Source organism: Peromyscus maniculatus, chromosome 6 (assembly GCF_049852395.1).
Source record: "Peromyscus maniculatus bairdii isolate BWxNUB_F1_BW_parent chromosome 6, HU_Pman_BW_mat_3.1, whole genome shotgun sequence".
Lineage (NCBI taxonomy): Eukaryota > Metazoa > Chordata > Mammalia > Rodentia > Cricetidae > Peromyscus > Peromyscus maniculatus.
The window spans coordinates 76,211,063-76,230,426 of NC_134857.1; the positions used below are offsets into that span (position 1 = coordinate 76,211,063).

At 53.4% G+C, this 19,364-nt stretch overlaps 2 protein-coding genes across 3 annotated transcripts; one reads left to right on the forward strand and one right to left on the reverse strand.

Moving 5' to 3' along the window:
- Nucleotides 1-679: 679 nt before the first annotated feature.
- On the forward strand, nt 680-13,697 carry Sv2a (synaptic vesicle glycoprotein 2A). Its single transcript, XM_042279536.2, has 13 exons — nt 680-836; nt 4,495-5,461; nt 6,759-6,939; nt 7,379-7,530; nt 7,643-7,776; nt 8,354-8,443; nt 8,633-8,743; nt 8,935-9,023; nt 9,612-9,776; nt 9,973-10,106; nt 10,689-10,895; nt 11,408-11,567; nt 11,936-13,697. Exons 2-13 carry the CDS (start codon nt 4,840-4,842, stop codon nt 12,117-12,119), a joined length of 2,229 nt encoding a protein of 742 aa, XP_042135470.1. The 5' UTR covers nt 680-836; nt 4,495-4,839; the 3' UTR covers nt 12,120-13,697.
- A 1,385-nt stretch (nt 13,698-15,082) lies between these two features.
- Bola1 (bolA family member 1) lies at nt 15,083-15,981 on the reverse strand. 2 transcript variants are annotated; one of them, XM_042279537.2, is made up of 2 exons: nt 15,868-15,981; nt 15,083-15,564 (listed from the first exon to the last, which is right to left on the reverse strand). In XM_042279537.2, the coding sequence occupies exon 2, from the start codon at nt 15,559-15,561 to the stop codon at nt 15,148-15,150; it is 414 nt and encodes a 137-aa protein (XP_042135471.1). In that variant the 5' UTR covers nt 15,562-15,564; nt 15,868-15,981; the 3' UTR covers nt 15,083-15,147. The 2 variants fall into 2 exon arrangements, with proteins under 2 accessions (XP_042135471.1, XP_006982632.1); XM_006982570.4 differs by having other exon boundaries at nt 15,839-15,925.
- Between the last annotated feature and the right edge of the window lie 3,383 nt (nt 15,982-19,364).

Sequence of the window (19,364 nt, forward strand, 5' to 3'; positions counted from 1 at the left end):
GGATTTCACTCTGTAGACCAGGCTGACCTTGAACTCACAGAGATCCGCCTGGCTCTGCCTCCTTAGTGCTGGGATTAAAGGCATGCTCCGCTGGGCTTCAGCCATCACTATTTTTCTAAGAAAGTCTTCCTGAACTTTCAAACCAAGTTATGTATCTTTTCTCCTGCTCCCAAACCACATTTCAGTCAGTGTGTGTGTGTCAGTTCTGACAGCCACCTTTGTTGTGGAGCTTGCATCCTCGTCACTAGAAGACGGAGCCTCTATAGGAACCAGGAAAATGTTACACAAGTAGAAACAATGTGAATAAAATTAGGAATAAGATATAAATCTCATATGCTGAAAACAAACATTTATTGTCCTTCCTCATTTTTGCCCGGCTATTATTTAAGACGTTTATATGGCTCCAGATGAAAAGCCTGTTAACAGTACGCTCCCTTTCCTGTCTCCCCATTTGCCCCCCTAACCACTATTAGTGTCTTCCCTAGGTATCTGTCATCTTTTGCTAGGAGGAAAGGGCTGGGAAAGACTCGTTTCCAGCTGTCGCCCTGACAATCCATCCCCTCCAGTCCTTTCATCATCTTTTTTCCTGTGTCCTAAGTCCCCTCCCCATCCCCGTTTCTTTCGCCTAACCACCCCCCCCCCAACAATGGTCTCTCCCGATGCTCACTGGTGCGGGGGAGGGGGGGCCGGAGGCGGGGCCGGAGCGCGTGCGGGGGGCAGGTCTGCAGTGCCGCTTCCCCTGGTACGAGGAGCAGTCGCCGCCGCTGCCGCCCCAGCCCTGCGGCTGGAACCCCTCCCTCACCCGGGGACTCCCTGACCCCGGGAACCCAGCTCAGGTGAGACCCCTCTCCTCTCACCTCCACCCCGCCCAAGGCAGAAGCATCCTTGCCTAGCCTTGCAGCCATTTTATCTCTGATGCTTTGCTTCTGGGGAGGGTGACTGCCCCTGCTGTAGGGGTGAGGGTGGTGGTGGTGGTGGTGGTATCAGTTTGGGGAATGGGCCATTTATTTCAGTTTCTTTGAGAATCGACTTGAATAATAAATATATATGTGCATCTACACATATATGTATGTATAGACACACATACATTCATAGATACATGCATATATATATACATATATACATATACATGTATATGAGGATTTTTTTTTTTCCTACCTTAGTCTAAGTCCCCATTACATTCTTTGGAGATAATAAACCGGTGATGGGGTTGTTAGGTAAGCTGGGGTTCCCTCAGACTCCAGTCCCCTCCTCACCTTGACGTTATGTTCTTCCTCACTCCACCCCCCCCCCCAATGAAAAATGACCTTGGCTCGGGCCAGAGCATGGGTACTGCCTCTTGCCTGGCCTGGGGTGGGTTGGGGCAGGATGATGGAAGGAAGGATAGCGGAGAGACAGAGATGGGAAGCAGCCAGGTGGCGGGGCCTGGGGCTGGAGGCAATTACTGAGGGGGCCAGAGGAGGGGTGCAGAGTGATGCTGGGCACCTGTCCAGCGCAGGACCAGGGCGGGAGCAACAGTGCAGTCAGTCCTAGGGCCTCCTGCCTCGTACCAGCGCTGAGGCGAGGTGAGGGGGGGGGGGGTCGCTAAGCCTGTGCATGGTGTGGGGGGGGATTCTCTCTGCATCTCTGGCCTCTCCGTGAGCATTCTCCTTCCTCCGTGTGCATTCTCAGCTGACACTGCCCCCCCAACCCCCCCCTCCACGGACAAAACTGGATGCTCCCATCTTCCAAACCCAGGGGTAGATGGTAGGGGTGAGGCTCAGCCTTGTGGGTCCTGCAGAGGGGTAGGAGGGTCAGTTATCAAGCTGTGCTGTAGGAGGGGCTTCTCTGGAATCCCCCGCAGCCTACCTTCTCCGTCCCTTGTCCTTCTCCATGAGAACCTCTTGATAAATGGCTGCCTCTTAATGACCTTGTCACTTCTTAATGACCTGGGATAGGATGGGCTGAAAACCTGGGTGTCCCCCAAATCAAGGGCTTTGATCAGGGGCCTGCTCTGATCTGAGCAGCTGTCCTGACAGGAACAGGTTTGCTTATGAGGTCTCTTCCATGAACCCTTTCTACCTTCTGCAGAAAATCTGGACACGTCTCTTCCGGTCAGGCGAAGTCAGTCAGCCTGACAGGACTGGGTAAAGCCCGGTCTGGTCTCCTTTCCCTCCACCTCCTGGTGCCGTCTCTCTTCCTCAGGCTCAGCCACTCTGTGCTGCTTGGCAGGCTAAATATAGCAGCACTTCCTCACCAGCTCAAAGAATTTGTCTTCTTTCTCTCTCCTGGGCTTCTTGGCCCTGGGGGAGCGGGCTGTTGAGGCACCGTCTGGTGTTGGGGCTGTGGGAACCTCTCCTACCTCCATAGTCACGTAGGAGGGACACACAGGCTGGGGAAGAGCTCCTGGAGGGTCCAGATGCTTCCTTCAGGGCCTGAGGGGCGGTCACGGCTGGGAAAGAAAGGCAAGGAATCAAAATTGCCTTGCACTGAGGATGCTTGGTCCCCGAACCGTGAGGAAAAGGTGACGTAGGGGTCACTGCTGGGGTCACTGCTGGACAACTGCTTACAGCTGTCCTTCCCAGTGCTTCATTTCTGAATGACATGGCACTATTTACCCCTTTCCACTAGCGTGTGTGTGTGTGTGTGTGTGTGTGAGTGTGTGTGAGAGTGTGTGTGAGTGAGTGAGTGTGAGTGTGTGTGAGTGTGTGAGAGTGTGTGAGAGTGTGTGTTTGAGTGTGTGTGAGTGTGTGTGAGAGTGTGTGAGAGTGTGTGTGTGTGTGAGTGTGTATGTGTGTGTATGTGTGTGTGAGTGTGTGTGTGAGTGTGAGTGAGTGTGTGTGTGAGTGTGTGTGTGTGTGTGTGTGTGTGTGTGACATTAGTCAAGGCTCTGGCTGGGTGGGAGGAGAGGGTAGTTTTAGGGGAATGATCTTGCTCCTAATCTAGGCCTGTGTCCTCTGTTGCCATGAAGGAGGTTATCTTATTCCTCCGTTTATGGGGTGTCTTTTCTTTCTTTCTTCCTTTTTTTTTAAGGGGGAAGTCCTAGGTCCCCTTCATTCTCCACCAGCTGCCTATGCAGTGTGGGATTTGTGGACTCTTTTTTCATTGACTCATGAAGAAACAGAGGGATTAAGGGGGATTAGGAAGGAAGACCCTGGAGGACCAAGACACAGCTATAGATCTTAGACACTCATTAGCAATGTGACCTCAACCAGTCATTTCTGCCCCCACCCCACAGGCAGAAGGGGCCTCTGTGTGACATTCTGAAGGAAGTGGGGAGCAGCTAGTTGTCTCTTCTTAGCTCGTGATCTTCCTTTGTCCCTTTACCCGGGTTCCAAGTCTCCCTTTGGGGTCCTTATCCTGTTGGTCTACAAAGGAGATAACTCATTCCAGCTGTTGGAATTAGTTTAAATACAGAGTTCTTGGGAGGATCCTGGGCATCGACAACCAAGTCTGGACCTCTGTTGACTGCCCCTGCTTCGTTTACTCCTTTTCAATATAATAGGGAAGGAAGCAAACTAATATAAATAGAATATTTCTGTGAGGTTAAGTTTCACAACTCCAAAAAACAGATCTCCCCAAGTTAATTATCATCAGGTTAAATATAAGGACACCCAGGCTCGGGTAAATTGGGGCAACGTGCCCACCTGCAGTTAGCAGGCAGGGGGTGGGGACTTCAAATGTCATGTGCTTTGCATCCAACCAGCGTTCTCCTTGATCGTGCCCCTTTTTGCTGTTCACTCTAAAGAGCATGCAGAGGTTGCTCGGCTGAGGGATCTTTGGGGGCGCGGGGGGGGGGGGGGGGGGCGGGATCGTAGGGCATCTATCTCACGGTGTTGCTTTCACCGCGACACGAGAGCTGGTGTTTCTCATCACTTTTCCTGTGCCAGCTCCCGTGGTAAGCATACATGCACCGAATCACTAACCCCTTGCTTTCCTCTCTTAAGTGAGAGGGATCCAAGGCTTGGGCATTCAGAAACATGTCATACTCTTGTCGTACGCCAGACCCAAGTCTACCTTACTCTGCTGGCTGAGCTTTACCTCTTAGGCTAAGCTGGGAGAAATCTCTCCTCAGGAGACCTCCAGGGACTGTGGAGGGACCCCCTTTAGCTCCATCAGTGGAGGGAGGCACCTGGCCAGAGGACTTGTGCTCCCTGACATCACCCTCAAGCTCTGTCCCAACCAGAACCCTTCAGCTGACTGGAGCAGGAGTTCCGGTCTCTCCTGGGTTTTCTTCGCAGCGGGTCTGAACTGGATGTGGCAGCGGTTAGGGAGGGGCAGATAGATGACTGATTCTGGAGCGAGTCCTGTAGATCTCCCCTCCAAGGTCATGACGGGATTTGTATGTTCAGTGGCCCCTGTTGACCCACACGGCCATCCCTCTTCAGTGGCTGGTGCCGGAGGTGGGGGTACCACCTGTACCACATGGTCTAGGCTTGTCTCTGGGTTGAGAGGGGTTCCATAATGGCCCTCCTTCACTAGCCTAGTGAACTTCCTTTTCTCTCCGTTTTCTAGGTCTCCAGAGGCCTCCTAGAAGAGAAGTAGGCAGCCCTCCCTGAAATAGCTTGGCTCCTCGGTTTAGCCTCTCCAACCTGGCTCCCCCTTCCCACCCCCTCCCCCTGCTCCCCCTCTCCCTCCCCCACTCCCCCCACTGAACTGGGTGCAGAACAAAGCTCTTCCCTTCCTTGGGGACCTCACTGGCCAGGCCCTAGTTCCTCTTACTCTGAGCCCAAAGAAACCGGACCACATTTCATCTGGGGAGGGGGGGGGGTCTTCTTGACCCCGCAAGTCGTTGAGTAAAAGGCTGAAAAGGAAGCAGCGAGGGAGGGTAGATCAAGCGAGGTGCGCCCACGCCCCATCATGGAAGAAGGCTTCCGAGACCGGGCGGCGTTCATCCGTGGGGCCAAAGACATCGCCAAGGAAGTCAAGAAGCACGCGGCTAAGAAAGTGGTGAAGGGTCTGGACAGGGTCCAGGATGAGTATTCGCGAAGGTCCTACTCCCGGTTCGAGGAGGAAGATGATGACGATGACTTCCCGGCCCCTGCTGATGGCTATTACCGCGGAGAAGGGGCCCAGGATGAGGAGGAAGGCGGCGCCTCCAGTGATGCCACTGAGGGCCACGACGAGGATGACGAGATCTACGAGGGAGAATATCAGGGCATCCCCCGGGCAGAGTCTGGGGGCAAAGGCGAACGGATGGCAGATGGGGCGCCCCTGGCTGGAGTGAGAGGGGGCTTGAGTGATGGGGAGGGTCCTCCTGGGGGCCGGGGCGAGGCACAGCGGCGGAAAGATCGGGAAGAATTGGCCCAGCAGTACGAGACCATCCTCCGGGAGTGTGGGCATGGCCGCTTCCAGTGGACACTCTACTTCGTGCTGGGTCTGGCGCTGATGGCCGATGGTGTGGAGGTCTTTGTCGTGGGCTTTGTGCTGCCCAGTGCTGAGAAAGACATGTGCCTGTCTGACTCCAACAAAGGCATGCTAGGTAAGAGCCCTGCGAACACCCTGCTGCCGGGAACTGCCCGGGCCTTCCCAATAGCTTGGTGCAGCATGTACCTAGAGGGCCCGCGGATCCTCTGCAACCCCCCACCCCCACCCCAGACACCCTCTTCTGGAGGTTGAGTTCATGAAATTGTGTGTGAAAGAGGGAGCCAGTGTAGCTGGATTGGGGCTTTCACTAGCGTCTGAGTGGGTGGTGGTTTGCCTAACTGCCGGGATCTGGCCATGCTGGGTTGGGCTACTGTTGAGTGCATCTTCAAAGCCTTCCATCCATTGGCTCAGTTAACTGCCCTTTCCTGCTGCAGAACAAAACAATAACAATAACAACAACAACAACAACTTTGAAATGCTTTTGTATACATGGGAAGGGTCTGTTTGGAGTGGTGTGGGTAGGGACCCTTCAGACATGGGAGTGTCCAGGGACCAGGAGTGTCTCTGATGGCCTCTCCTGACAGGGATCTAGAAGGAGGAATCCCATAGGCTCACTGAGAAATTATAGAGGGCTGGCTTTGCCATGAACAGGTCTCTCTCTTGGGGCTTGGTTTAGGCATTGATAAAATGCAGAATTTGGAGATGATCTAAAAAAAGAAAAATCAATCCCAATTATGCGTTTTTGGAAAGAAACAGTACACTGGGGAATTTTAGGACCCCAAGTATTGGGGTAGAAGGATAAAGGAGAAACGTTGTATTGAAGTCCCTCTCCCAAGGAACAAGAGATCTCCTTCTTTGGGGGCGGGGGACGCCAGGTGGGAAGTGAATGAACACCATTAGTCCCAGCACTCAGGATGCAGAGGCTGGTGGATCTGTGTGTTTGAGGCCAGTCTAATCTACACAGTGAGTTCTGTTCTACCAGGTCAGCCTGGTCTACACAGTGAGTTCTGGGCCAGCCAGGGCTACACAGTGAGACACCATCTAAAGAACACAATTAAAAAACCACCAGACAAATCAAACTGGGAGGGTAGAGTGGACGGGGGGGGGGGGGGGCACACATCTAGGAATCTAGGCAGATCCATTTCACTTCTAGGTGAGGAGGAAAGCAAGGGAGGGTTTTTCTCCCATACTTGCCTTCTTGCCTTTGAACCCTGGTCTGCAGTGACGACTGTCCGTCCATCTTTGTTCGCACACCTCCCTCTCTCCCTCTCTCCGATCTCTGGGTAGACAGAGCTTCTAGAAAGCTCTACAGATCCTCTCTACTGCCGGAGTTTCAGTCCCTGCAGCTCCGCGGATGGGAGAGCTGAGGCGGAGCTGCTCACGGCGGCCCTCCCGTTTCCTCCTCTCCGCAGGCCTCATTGTGTACCTGGGCATGATGGTGGGAGCCTTCCTCTGGGGAGGCCTGGCTGATCGGCTGGGTCGGAGACAGTGTCTGCTCATCTCGCTCTCGGTCAATAGTGTCTTCGCCTTCTTCTCGTCTTTCGTCCAGGGTTATGGCACTTTCCTCTTCTGTCGCCTCCTCTCTGGGGTTGGGTGAGTTGTCTGCCCTCAAAGACGCTGCTGCAATGTGTGAATTGAGTGGATGGTCCTCTTTCCCACTCCCACCCATCTTCAGGCCAGCTGTGCCTGGCCAGGGCCTGCCTGATAACATGCAGAATACCGTGCCTGGCCCATCCCAGAGTCTTAGCTCTAACTCTGCTTCTGAGGCTGTCTGCACAGAGGTCCAGGGCGCCTCTCCGCCTTGCCCTCTCCCAGCTCAGCCTTTTCTTGACCTGAGACCCGCTTGCCTGTTTCCTGGCACCCCAAGAGTGGTGACTGGTGTCAAGAAGAGCTTGTAGGACATAATGCATGAGATGGAGGCGGGGGGGGGGGGCGGGGGGGGGGGGGCAGGGGCTGAGGACGCCGCGGAGCACTGCGCTGGGGATTGGGATGGCGGTGGCCGGCTCCTAATGTTGATTTTTGAAATGTCCAGGATTGGCGGTTCCATCCCCATTGTCTTCTCCTATTTCTCGGAGTTCCTGGCCCAGGAGAAACGGGGGGAGCATTTGAGCTGGCTCTGTATGTTCTGGATGATTGGTGGAGTGTATGCAGCTGCAATGGCCTGGGCCATCATTCCCCACTATGGTAAGCACGGGTCTCCGGCCCCCCCCCCACCCCCCACCCCACCCCCCCCGCACCGACTCCCCATCCTCCCAGCTCGGCTCTGCTCCCTGCTGACTCTGCCACTGTCTGCCAGGGTGGAGTTTCCAGATGGGCTCAGCTTACCAGTTCCACAGCTGGAGGGTCTTTGTCCTCGTGTGTGCCTTTCCCTCGGTGTTTGCCATCGGGGCTCTGACCACGCAGCCGGAGAGTCCCCGCTTCTTCCTGGAGGTGAGTGGATTGCTTCAGTGGGCGGGGAGGGGATGGACATGCTGGCTGTGGGGTTGGTGCCCCGACTGCTTCCTCCTTCATGTGCCCATAACTCGGGGGCGGCGGGGTGGGGGGATCTTGTTTCCTTTGCCTTCAAATGTGTCTCCAGAGGGCTTTGGAGAGACCGGGAAACCTGATCATCTATGGGTGGCTTAAGTTTCTGCAGGGATCCGCCCCCTTTACATCTCCCTTCCAGCCATACCTGGATGTGGCAGATTAGGATGTGTCTCCTCCGGCCACGTACCTGACCGACATGTCCCTCATCTTAGGCTTTTCCTTTCTGTTTTACTGGAGAAATCCCTAGGATCTGTGCTGGCGTCTGTTCCCCCGCAAACCACCCCGACTCTTGCCCGAGTCTGATCATGCCTTGCTGTACCCCAGCTCGGGCTGAGGTGTATCCCCAGAGATCAGGGGTGCAGGGAGCTGGGAGTCCTTTTGCATTTTGGGATCCTGGAAGCCAGCTGGAAGGGGCGGCTTCTGGAACACTGGGTGCGGGAGCCCTGAGTCGCATGTTGGGAATTTACGTTTGTGGTTCCAGAATGGGAAGCATGACGAGGCCTGGATGGTGCTGAAGCAGGTTCATGACACCAACATGCGAGCCAAGGGCCATCCTGAGCGAGTCTTCTCAGTAAGCTACAGCTCTTCCCACTCACCCCTACAGTCCCCTCTTGGACCCTTCCTGGATGCGCATTCTCACCCCCAGACCACACTGCAGCTCAGTGGCACTCCCAGGCACCTGTCACCCCTGAGAGAAAGAGACGCGTGGAGCGGGCTGGGGAAATGGTGTGTGACAGCTCAGCCCTTCTCTTGTCCCCAGGTGACGCACATTAAAACCATTCATCAGGAGGATGAACTGATTGAGATCCAGTCTGATACAGGGACCTGGTACCAGCGCTGGGGAGTCCGGGCTTTGAGCCTGGGGGGTCAGGTAATGGGGGACTGAGTGGTGGAGAGAGAGGAGGGAGCGGGAGAGGTGGAGGAGGGAGGGCCGGAGCCTGTGAATGGTGAAGGTGAACTGGGGGGGTGGCGGGGGGGGGGGGGGGGAGAAGCAAAAAGACCTGGAGATCTGTGAGTAGCAGTCAGCGTGGTCACCTTCGGTCCCCACTGTGTCCCTCGTAGGTTTGGGGGAATTTCCTCTCCTGCTTCAGTCCGGAGTATCGGCGCATCACTCTGATGATGATGGGTGTATGGTTCACCATGTCGTTCAGGTGAGAGGGCGAATGTGTGGGCTGGCGAGCGATGGGACTGGAGGTGAGGGGCGAATGAGGAGGGGAGATGCTGTCTGTTCGCATCCTCACGACCGATGCTTTCCCCAGGTTCTCTACTTAATGAATTCATCAGACTTGTAATTCAAGCTGACGGGCATTCCATTTTTATCCTGTGCAGACAATGTACTGGGATGAGTAGACATGTCCCGGTCCTTAGGGTTCATGTTCTGTCAGGAAGAGCTGAAAGTAGCTGTTAAATCCACGGTCTGTCAGGAATAGATAAGACTAGCAGTGGTGCTACAGTGAGGTGAGGGCATTGTATTGGGGGACACATGGGGCTTGGTGGTGGGCATCTAAATCCTCAGAGAGAATGGGAATAAGACGGGGGGAAGGAAGAGGAGATGCCTGGGAAGCAGAGAGCGTGATGGACAGCATAGAAAACCGTAAAGTCCCCAGAACACAGAAGGGGTGTTGTGAGATGAGGCAGGGGTGAACACGCCCCTACGCGGGTGGACTGTTCCCCCAGCCCTCTGATGGAGTTCTGGTGTCTTCTCTGCCCTATCTGACTCCACGCCTTTGATTCTCCAGCTACTACGGTCTGACTGTCTGGTTCCCCGACATGATCCGCCATCTCCAGGCTGTGGACTATGCAGCACGGACCAAAGTGTTCCCAGGGGAGCGCGTAGAGCACGTGACATTTAACTTCACGCTGGAGAACCAGATCCACCGAGGCGGGCAGTACTTCAATGACAAGTATGTGGGGGCTTTTCAGCGCCACTCTCCCCTGCCCCTTCTACGTCCTGTCACTCTGAGGAGTCTGAGTCCAAGACAAGGTGGTTTGGGGCAAAGCCCGTGTGTGCTCGGCGCTGACGATCTCTCCACTTCTAGGGGAGTAAGTCAGTGAAGGGGTGAGGCTGAGGGGGCGCGTCTCATCACCCTGGTCCTGCAGGTTCATCGGGCTGCGTCTGAAGTCAGTGTCCTTTGAGGACTCCCTGTTTGAGGAGTGTTACTTCGAAGATGTCACGTCCAGCAACACGTTCTTCCGTAACTGCACGTTCATCAACACCGTGTTCTATAACACTGGTAAGGCGGCCAGTGGGTGTCAGCGCAAGGACCGGAACCTGGATGAAGGGAGGAGGAGGAGGCTTCCTCGTCCCCTAGCTCACAGTTCTCAAGCTGAGAGTCCCCGGGAGCCTTGGGGTTACTGACTGGCTACCCTCAGTGGTTGGGACAGATAATGAACATTGGGTATTTTGATCGACTATCTGAGGAAAAATGTCACATTTCTTTACCGTTAGCTGTAACTATGAAAGTTCAGTGAGGTAATGTTAATGTAATTTTCAAGAGGGTGACTGGGTTATTGGGGAAAAGGAAGACAATAAAAAGGGATATTTAATAAGGCCAGCAGCAGGGCTCCTGTTTGTAGCCAGCTCAGGTGGACAAAAAGGACACACAGGAGACAGAGGCTGGTCAGGCCTCAGACACGCCATGGTGCACGGTCTGCTGAAAAGATGGCTAGTTCCCATGGTGACCTTATCGGATGCTTTGCAAGGAGCGCCAGGGATTGAGCTGCCCGCCCCCGACTGTTAACGTCCACAAACGCAGCCGATCCCTAACCATAACCGGCTTCGGTCTCACTGTCCGCTCTGTGTCTTGGCCTCCTAGACCTGTTTAAGTACAAGTTTGTGAACAGCCGCCTGGTGAACAGCACGTTCCTGCACAATAAGGAAGGGTGCCCGCTAGATGTGACAGGGACGGGCGAGGGGGCCTACATGGTGTACTTCGTCAGCTTCCTGGGGACACTGGCTGTGCTTCCTGGAAACATCGTGTCTGCCCTGCTCATGGACAAGATTGGCAGGCTCAGGATGCTTGGTAAGGGGGTGAAGGGCCGGGTGCGGCTGGGGCAGGCTGTCCGCGAGCTTCTCACCTCCAGCTGTGGAAGAGATGGGCCAGAGTGCTTCCCCCTGTCTTCCCCCATGTTTTGTTTAGGGGTGCTGCAAAATGGGGGCGGGGGGCCTGGCATAGAAGTTACTCTAGGGGGATAAAGAGAATGACAGGCAAGTAGATACAGACTTGGAGGTTTCGGGTTCGAAATTCAGCTCCGCCACTTACCTTGGGCAGGCTCTGCCCTGTGAGCTCTCCCCTGCAACCTAGGAAATGAAAACAGCGCCTCTCTCCGAGGATTGATGCCTCAGAAAGGTGCATCTGAGTGGTCAAGTCACGTGTCTCTTGGTTGGTTGGAATGAATGGCTGCCACTGTTACTGATAATAACAAACGCAGGGGCTGAGGAACCTTGGGAAACAGTGACCCAGGGTTGTCGCCAGGCTCGCTGGTGGCGAGCTGGGCCATGGCTGGGTTTCATTGCTCTCTCTTCTGGTCCCAGCCGGTTCCAGTGTGTTGTCCTGTGTCTCCTGCTTCTTCCTGTCCTTTGGGAACAGCGAGTCAGCCATGATCGCTCTGCTCTGCCTTTTTGGGGGGGTCAGCATCGCATCCTGGAGCGCGCTAGACGTGCTGACTGTCGAACTCTACCCTTCGGACAAGAGGTAGTTTGGAGTGGGGTGGGGCAGGGGAGGAGGTTTAGGAGCCACAGGAGGGGAGAAGTGGGGTGCAGTGGGGGGGTGGCTGGATGGGAAGACTCTCGTTAGGGGTAGGACCCCCCCCCTCCGCTGAGTTTCCCCAACATTGGGAGCTTTCTCGCTTACTCCTGGTACTTCTGGCTACTGACCTCACGCTCCTGTCTCCTCTCTCTCTCTCCTCCTGATTGGTCTGTATTCCCCCCTGGTCCCGCACCCGGCCACCCTTCCTCCCCTCTCCCGAACACTGCCTGCCATCTTTCCCCACTTGCCCTGCCTGTCTTCCTCCTCCTGGGCCCTGACCGCCGCGTGACTTGGCTCTGGGGCCTCCCGAGCAGGACCACGGCCTTTGGCTTCCTGAATGCTCTGTGCAAGCTGGCTGCAGTGCTGGGGATCAGCATCTTCACCTCCTTTGTGGGAATCACCAAGGCTGCTCCTATCCTCTTTGCCTCGGCCGCTCTTGCCCTTGGAAGCTCTCTGGCCCTGAAGCTGCCTGAGACCCGGGGGCAGGTGCTGCAGTGAGGAGGGTCTCGGGGCGTCAGGGGGTGGCAGGCACACTGTGAGACCAATAATTCCTCTTATCCCTTCCTTCCCTGCCCTGCCCTCCCGACCCTCACTCCCCTGTGTTTGGTGTCTTAGCTGTGTGTGCCTGTGTGCATGTGTGTGACCCTGACGGGCAGGGACGACAGGGAAGGTCCCCTCATCCCACGTGTGGGGTGAGGCACTCCCCACCTGCTGCCACCCCTCAACTTTGCACAGGAGAAGGTCGAGCTGCACCCTTCTCTCCCCCAGTGTTCGTGGGGGGCCCTTGTTTCCCTGATCCGGGGGTTCCAGAACTTCTGCCTCCCCCTCCATCCCCTCTGCCTAGGCCCTGGTGAACCACAGGTATGGAGTCATGTTGGGGGCTGAGGCTTGGACCAAAAGAACTTCTTGAGTGGGAAGGGCCTTGGGTGCCCTCTAACCTCCCAAGGATGCTGGGGAGTAGCAATAAACCTCAGCCCTCTGGCCTCCATTTTCACCTCAATGCAGGCTACAGATAGGAAGCCTGGATTTTATGGAATTAGTTTTCTGATTCTTGTTTATATATAAGTTCTGAGGCAGCTTAGCAGGACTGTGTGTGTATGTGTGTGTATGTATGTGTGTGTGTGTGTGTGTGCCATGGGGCAGGGGTACCACTATACTGCTCAAATCTAAGCCCAGGGTAGTAGTTTCAGTGAACACACACACAACACTGTCTTTCTTTATTACCTCCCAGAATCTTCCATGTTGGAGCTGGGAGGGGGAAGAGCTAGCCAGGCTGGGATGATAGTCCTGCGATCTAGGGAGACCTGGGGGCACCCGACAAGGCCTCACTCTCCTTCTTCCTCCAGAGAGGTTTCACCCCCTGGCCACAGGCCTCCCACCTGACCTGTCCTCACAGGCAGGACCCCGAGGAGAAAGGGAAGAACCAGACATAAGGTCAAACCAGCAGATCCAAAAGCACAAGGAGTTGGGGCAGGGGCAGGAAGCAGGGGTCCTCCCTCAGCCCTTCTCAAAGAGGCCGGGCAGTGAGGGACCCCCAATGCAGGGACCAGAAGCCTCAGTTTCCCCATCTCGCCGTCCACAGCCAGCCTCTGTAGGTAGAGCTGCCCCTGTCCTACCCTACTCTGTGTGGCTGCTTTCTTTGGTACTCTCCCCCGACGCCCTCTGTAGCTGTGATGTGTTGTAGTTTTTAGCTGTTTGTAAAATGTTAAAAAGTTAAAAGGAAGTTAAAAATAACCACACACAAAAAAAGAAAATTCCAAATTCACCCTCCTCGCGCTTCGTCTGGTGCCCTCGACCCTAAGGCCATTCCCTGATTTTGTAACACTGAACCAGGTGGTGACTGTAACTCTGGTCTCTGTGCTCAAAGGACTGCCTTCTCCTCCAGTGCCCAGTGTACGAGTGTGTACCCCTCCTCACCATTCCGTGGCTGGACGTAGCCCTCTCCCTTACATCCCCGGGGGGGAGACACATCCACTTTCTTGTCTCCTTGGGAACCCTAAACCTGACTCATTGATGTGAAAAATGAAATGAAAAAAACTGCTGAAAAATAAAGGGTACCAATCCTTAGAATTCAAAGTGGCTCTGTCTGCTTCTTGCATCTCCACTCACATTTAACACCCTCTATTATTATTCTTGACTTGTGGAACAGGATGTCTCAAATCCACATTTTTGTTTAAGAACCATTTATTTACGGGGGCTGGACAGGCAGCTCTGTGGGTTAAGAGCCCTTGTTCCTCTTGAGAGAAGCAACAAAAACGTGTGTTCTGTGTGCGTGAGCCTCCTGCTTGCACATGTGTCTGTGTACCACATGTGCCTGGTTCCCATCAAGGCCAGAAGAGGGCATCAGATCCCCGGCATCTGGAGTTACAGTTGGTTGTGAGTCACCATGGGGGTGCTGGGAACCGAACCTGGATCCTTGGAAGAGCAGAAAGTGCAGCACCATCTCTAGCCCCATTTTAAGCCATGTCTTTTGGGAATTCCTACTGCCTGTAGCTTGCCCTGGATTCCTCCCCTCCACTCCATTGCTGCTTTAACCAAGACACATTACACTTTTTCTTTTTGTGAGACAAGTCCCACTAGTTAGCCCTGACGGGCCTTGAATTCAGTTGAGATCTGCCTGCTGCTCCTCATGCTGGGATTAAAGGCGTGTGCCACTACCCAGGGCTCTGAAGCCTTTAATAACCTTCTACTGCCCAAACAGGCCCAATCTAGACACTGTTTACAGTCAGAAACGGTCAAGATCACATACTCAGACATACGCATCTGCACTGCTGGGGTTAAACCCAAGGCATCAGACAAGCTAGTCAAGAGCTCTGCCGCCGAGACACATCCGCGGCCCAAGCTATGGTCAGCAACACCTTTCTCTGGGAACCTCCAGGTGAGAGGCACTGGAAAGCTTCACCTGAGCTCCCCTTGAAAACCCAGGCAGTGTTTGTCTCCGTTCGTTTCCTGCTTCAGATGCAGCAATTTCTTTCTTTCCGGTGTCATTTTGGGATCCTTGTAAAACCCCAATACTTCACTTCCTCACGAATCCCTTCTTCTCACAACACAACAAAACAAAACAGAACAACAGACAAACAAAAAAACGCCTGTAGGGGCCTAACAGCCGCATAAACCTGATGACCTCAATTCTTAGACTCCCAAGAGTTGTCCTCTGACCTCTACATGAGCGCCATGGTGTCATGTACCTCCCATCACATACACAATACGTAGCTCCAACTTAACGGGTATTAAGAACGCGGCTTTGACCTCCCAAGGCTGCTTCTCTTTATTTTCATGGCCCTGACTCACTCATCAGGACCAGGCAGCCCTCCCCGACTAGCCCAAGCAAGGGCAGCTGTGAGCAGCTGCTCTCTCCCTGGCCACCTTAGCTTTCATGGGCCAGGAGCTTCCTGGCCTCTGCATGGCGTACGCTAGCAGAAAGGGTAGGGACCCTGGGCCACACAAATCAAGGTATGACGTAGTAGTGACTTAGGAGTTTATTCTCATTCGGCCCCTTCCGATCGTTGTTCTCCCAATCTGGGTATTAGGAGGTCCCTCGAGTTTTCTTGCTTCCACCTAGGCAGGGGGGGCTAGTGTCCAACTGTGGGTTCTCCCTCCACTGGGCGGGGGTCTTCGCCTGGATGGCCAGCGCGTGTACCGGTCCAGCCAGCTCCTCCGACAGCGCCGCGTGGACCAACCGGTGCCGCTGCAGGGGGCTCAGACCCTCGAACCGAGAGCTCACCACGGCCACACGGAAATGCGTCTCGCTGCCTGCTGGGACGGCGTGGCCGCCGCTCTCGTTGCGCAGCTCCAGGACCTCGGGGCTCAGGGCTTGCTCTAACTTGGCGCGGATAGCGGCCTCCACGGGCCCGCCGGCCGCCGATCCCGCGCTGGCCGGCGACACACACGCGCGCGTGGCCATGGGGACCACGCACCGGGCCAACGGCGCCCTCAGCATCCGCTGCGGAGAGACGAAGGGCGCAGGGCTGAGAGCTGGGCCCACACACCCCCCCCACGCACCCCAGGACCGCCTCTGCACTGCAGTTGGCGGGCTAACGCGGCTCCTACGCCGGCCGCGGAGGGACAAGGGGCGATTGTTGGAACGGCCGGAGGAGCTCTGGGCATTAAGGGCACTGGGAGGGCATGGCTGGGAGCTGTGAAAAGGGAGGATGTGCAACTTGGTCCTTCTGGCTGAGTCAGAGCCCTAGCGTCCCCTCCAAACCCTAGGGAGGTACCTTTGCAGCCGCTGCGCAGCCAGCGTTACCTTTGCTTTTCCGAGGCGTCCGGAAACTCGCTAGGAAACGCAGTCCTGGTTGCGTCTGGTAGGCGTTACGTAGTACCCGGAGGTTTCATGGGAACTGTAGTCCCGGCTCCTCCCAACCGGTGTCCTGAGAAATCCGGAATTAGAGCAGTGCAGTGCAAAAACACAAGGGTTAAAGGATTTCCTGCAAATTTGGGATTGTTGCACCGGATTTGTTGTTTCTTGATCTAGTAACCCCAATAGCTTTATTCCTTTATAATTAATTAATTAAAAACAAGATATCATGTAGCCCAGGCTGGCCTCCAGCTCTCTAAGAATGCCTGTTATTTCCTGATCCTCCTGCCTCTACCCACTGGGATTACTGTCCCATGTCAGTGATAGAGTGCCTCCAAAATAAAAACAGGATTCCTGTGCTCGATAGGTCAGCCACAACTCAGGGGGAATGTCGGCTGGGGCAGCCTATTTCCCAAGATGGTCTGTCTTGCTTGAAGCCCATCATTCCAGGAAGAAGAAACGGAAGACCCTCACGTAGTCCCCCACAGCTGCATCAACTTCCTCATCCCCAAATCTCTCACCCACCCCTATATAGGGTCACAAGCAGATTTTTCCTCTTGCAGACCCCTTCAGGCCTGAGATAGGCTGTCCCTTGCTGTGTGGGCTAATAAACAGGCTCACCTGTTGAGGTCAGACCTGTTGAGGTCAGACTCTGGTCTCTTTCTGCCTTCTGTCTCTTTACTCTGTACTCCTAAATCTAATAGTCACACCTGAGGGTCCCAATTACTCTATTATACATATAAGAAAATGGAAGCCCATTCTAGATACTAAACACATAATCATTGTGTGCCAGACCAGTGCTGGAGGCTGGAGAATAAAGCCAGGGCCAGCTTTTGAAGTTTACCGAAGTCAGAGGAACAGTGAGAGAGACATTGTGATACTGTGTGCCAAGTGTATGATGGGACTAAACACAGTTTACTGCAAGCATATAACCTAGATTTGGGAACTAAAGAAACGTGCTGTGAAGAGACACAGCAACTCTTATAAAGGAAACCATTTAATTGGAGTGGCTTACAGTTCAAAAAGGTTTAGTCCATTATCATCATTGGGACATGGTGATGTGTAGGCAGACAAGATGCCGGAGTAGAAACAGAGTTCTAGATCTTCATCCACAGGCAACAGGAAGTGAACTTACACTGAGCACATCCTGAATATAGGAAACCTCAAAGCCCGCCCCCACAATGACACACTTCCTCAGACAAGGCCACACCCCAACAACAAAGCCACACCTCCTAATAATGCCACTCCCTAAGAGATTATGGGGGCTAATTACATTCAAACTACCACATTCCACTCCCTGACCTCCTATAAGCTTATAAAAATATCATAAAGCAAAATGCATTTAGTCTAACTTCAAAAGTTCCCATAGTCTACAATAGTCTCAACAATGTTTAAAAGTCCAAAGTTCAAATTCTCTTCTGAGATTTATGCAATCTCTTAACTGTAATCCCCTGTAAAATCAAAATAAAAAAAATAGATCACATATTTCCAACACATATTTGTTCCAAATATACATTATTGTTCCAAAATATAGGGAAGAATGTGTAGTGAGGAAATACTGGACTAAAGCAAGATCGAAAACCAGCTGGGCAAACTCCAAACTCTGCATCTCCATGTCTGATGTCGAAATGCTCTTCAGATCTCCAACTCCTTTCAGCTTAGCTGACTACAGCACACTTCTCTCCCTTGGTTGGTTCTACTCCCTGTTAGGAGCTCTCCTCGGCAGGTATCCCACAGCTCTGGCATTTCCAACATCTTGGGGTCTCCAAGGTAATCAGTGTTCCCCTTCACAGCTTCACACAATGGCCTGTCTACTAGCTCTCCATTCAGGGACACCCCTGACACTGCCTGGCCTCAGTGGCTTTATTCCACAACTCCTTTCTTCTATCCTTAACTCTAAACCACATGGCCAAAGCTGCCAAGTTCTTCTGCTTGCTGGGGCTGGAACATCGCAACCTTGTTCAATTACATCTTCATCAACTTTCTATTTTATAAGGTTTCCTTCACTTCCTAAGCTTGGCTATCCTGAAACTGGAACTGTAGAACAGGCTGGCCTCAACTCAGAGGTCCACCTGCTTCTGCCTCTAGAGTTCTGGGATTAAAGGCGTGTGCCACCAGCTCCAAGCTTTTCTTTAGTTCCTTTTCACAAGCTGGAAACTTGCATGGGTGGGACCTTACCCTGAGGTCACCACTCCCTTAATTCCATTTCTTAATCTGTTTATCTCCTTGAACACAGGACTTAGTTCCATTCCACTTCCTGATGCTCCTTTTCTCCTCAAATTGTACATTTTGTATTTTTCCTTTCTCAGCTTGCTCTTTTTCATTATAAATCTTTATAAGTATGAACACTAAGTAACCACATGACAGAGTCTATACGAGGCTGTTTTAAGCTTTCCTCTGCCAGTGGAATTAATCCAAATCTCTCACTTTAGCTTCAGGCAGACTCTTTGGACAAGGGCAAAAAGCAGCCACATTCTTCATCAAAATACCACAAGAACAATTTCTAGGCAACATGCTAAAATTCTTCTCCTCTGAAACCTCTTGAGTCATGCTCCCACAGTTCAAATGACCTTCAACACTACTGTCTTCTATGCTCCTACTAGGATGCAGTACTTAAAGCATTCCACTGCTTTTTGAACCCACAATCCCAAAGTCCAAGTGCAGGCAGACGTGGTGCTGGAGAAGGAACTGAGAGTTCTACATTTTGATCTGAAGGCAACAGGAAGTGAACTGAGACACTAGGTGTATCTTGAGCACAGGAGACCTCAAAGCCCACCCACACAATGACACACTTCCTCCAACAAAGCCACACCTCCTAATTGTCCCACTCCCTGTGAGCTTATGGGGGCTAATTACATTCAAACTACCACACCTTTCAAGAGATTTCTAGAGAGTGGCCTTAGGAGTGATGAGGCCTTGAGGGTGTTGCTCTCAGATGGATTTGTGCCTTAGAAATGAGCTTGAGGAAGCAAGGGCACTCCTCCAGCCCTCCTCAAAGACATCTGGACGGTGTCATCTGGAGAACTGGCCTTTGCCAGACACTAAGTCCATCAGCAATTTGATCTTGACCTTCTGTCTCCAGAACTTAAAAAAAAATATTCTGTTCTTTATCAATCACTCAGCCAGTGCTATTTTGGTACAGCAGTACAATAGACAAAGGCAGCGTCCCAGCGATGCTGAATCTTTGGAAACGCAGTCAAGGATCATGCATTGTACTTACTCGGCTTCAGATTTCCATTTTGCAAAGATCACCGTTTACAGTGTGGAAAATGATGATAAAAAGAGGCAAGAAATGAAACAGGGAGATGAGCTGGGACGTTAGTGCAGCTGCCCGGGTGAGAGAAATGGCCTTCTCAGGGAGAGAGAGGCACGGGCCACTGCCGCCTCTTCCAGCAGCCTGCCTTCTTCTGTGGGGGGGCTGCCTCAGATTCACCTGGGATGCTCAT